Source organism: Medicago sativa, chromosome 6, assembly GCF_051527215.1.
Source record: "Medicago sativa cultivar Bolivia chromosome 6, Bolivia_mono, whole genome shotgun sequence".
NCBI classification, from domain to species: domain Eukaryota; kingdom Viridiplantae; phylum Streptophyta; class Magnoliopsida; order Fabales; family Fabaceae; genus Medicago; species Medicago sativa.
Genome location: NC_140754.1, coordinates 87,569,804 through 87,571,951, shown reverse-complemented (window position 1 = coordinate 87,571,951; position 2,148 = coordinate 87,569,804). Strand labels below are relative to the sequence as shown.

General features: G+C 36.4%; 1 protein-coding gene across 1 annotated transcript; it reads right to left on the bottom strand.

Annotated features, from left to right (window-relative positions):
* Positions 1–72: 72 nt before the first annotated feature.
* On the bottom strand, positions 73–896 carry LOC146917836 (uncharacterized). Its single transcript, XM_085721950.1, has 2 exons — positions 236–896; positions 73–119 (listed from the first exon to the last, which is right to left on the bottom strand). Exons 1-2 carry the CDS (start codon positions 894–896, stop codon positions 73–75), a joined length of 708 nt encoding a protein of 235 aa, XP_085578076.1.
* Between the last annotated feature and the right edge of the window lie 1,252 nt (positions 897–2,148).

The following is a 2,148-nucleotide window of genomic DNA, read 5'->3' as shown; positions in this document are numbered from 1 at the left end:
TTGCATGAGTGCTCGACTTTACACTCACAAAAGGCAGTGATGATTTGGAGAATAGAGCAGACATGTCTAAACCTAGTAGAGGATGTTCTGACGACTGCAGATCTTTTGATTCCGTTTCCCTACATCAAGAGGTATACCTGCCATCTTGTTTTCATTTTAATTTTGGACTTAGTCTTTTTTTTTTTTTGAAGGAAAGAAACTTATATCATTTCATTACTTAAAATGTGTTCAATACAATCTGGTATTTCTACCAAAATTTGGAAACTAGCTGAGGATGTGGCCGCCTTAGCTAATCTATGGGCTGCCTCATTTGCTTGTCTCCTCACAAACTCAACACTAGAGTTGACATAGTACTGTTCAAAGATAGTTTTACAATTGTGAATAATTATCCCAAATTCTGTAACATCCTGATGTGCAGATGAAAAACTATCCACCACTTTTTTAGCATCAAGCTCAAAATCGATAGGTCCTAATTGTAAGTGATGAACCCATTCTAAAGCTGATAATAGTCCAAGAGCTTCGCCGACGTGTACCTCACAGACTGGAGTAAACCATTCAGTTTTTGCCAAAACAAAAGTGCCTGTATCATCCCTTATACAAACTCCTATTCCCACTCTATTAGAAAGTTGGGAGAAAGAAGCATCAATATTGCACTTAAATCTTCCTTCAGCTGGTTTGATCCATTTCACAGTTCCTTCTTGTCGTAGATGTGAACAAGATGTATTACAAATCCTACGTGCATCTTGCCAATCATGAAGCATAACTTTTGCTCTCTCGACAACATAAACTGGAGCATCAATTACCTTATTCCACACTCTATTGTTTCTTTGTTTCCATATACTCCACAACACACAACAAAATAAATCTGCATCATCATTGGTCTTAAAATCATACATTGGTTTGTTGTAAAAGCATAAACTGGACTTAGTCTTAAAATCATACATTGAAATCCACTTATTATTTTATTTTGTACCTTTCATTAGCAATTTTTGTTGTAAAAGCAATTTTTTTTCTCGCGTTTAAGCAGTTTCTTTCTAGTTAATTGGTTTGTTTCTCAATGCAGGTTGAAGAAAGCCTTAGTCATTCCGTTGAGGAAACCAGCGTGGATCAAACTAGTTTGGATGCATCAGATAACGATCCTTCATCATTGGTGGAACTGGTTAATGTGATTGTCTTTATATTTGGTATGTTCTAATTCTATTTTATTATAATTCACACGATTTCTTATTAATAAACAATCTAGCTAACTAATTTTATCCTCCAAATTGGATAAGCTGCTGAAGAGATTAAGATTTTGCAAAATATTGGGCCAGACTGGCCTTGCAAGAAGGTGGTTTCTTTTGGAGAGTATCAGTTTTTTTTTCACTGATAAACTTTTGTTCTTTTAGAGTATCAGTCTATTTTAGGGATGTGAAAATTCGAGTCAGAATTCTCAATTTATGCTTGTTATTTATTATGGTATAGCAGAACCTAGCAGTTGGGTAGAACATCAGAACTTTTCATGGCCTTATTTAGTGATTTGTGACCCAAAATCCTCTGGCATTTATTTAAGTTCTTTATGAAGTTCTTATTGATGGTCTTATTTATGCTTGTTTAATTTGCAGCATCAAGAATGCTTCAGATTTGGACTCAGTTCGATCAAGACTTCTCAGCCATGTGACCAAAGAAGACAAGTGTTAAATGCATTGTTGCAAATGATTGCGTTGTAATGTTGTGCATAGAAAGGGAATTGTTTTGTGTAAGAAAACTAGAAAAGTAAACAGAGAGGGGGTGGGGATTAGAACACCATACACACAGCCAAGTGTGAAAAGTTCCTATCCCTCTTTATATGGTGGAAGGCTATTAACTCATTGGACGGGAGGATAGTGGTGTTGTACGTGGATGGTTATCAAACCCAATATCGAAGTTGGTCGAAAACTGAGGGGAAACATATCTCTGGTATGATAGTTGGATTGATGGTGGTTCATTGGCTTCAAGATTTAGTCGCCTTTTATCAGTTTAAATTTTTTGAAAAGCAGTGTGGAGGAGATGGGGGAGTGGATTGATGGGCAGTGGGCCCGGTCATGGAGGAGGGAGTTATTCCATTGTAGTAAATTGAAATAATCACATGGAGGAAATTTATAATGAAAACTGGCAACTCCCATAAGG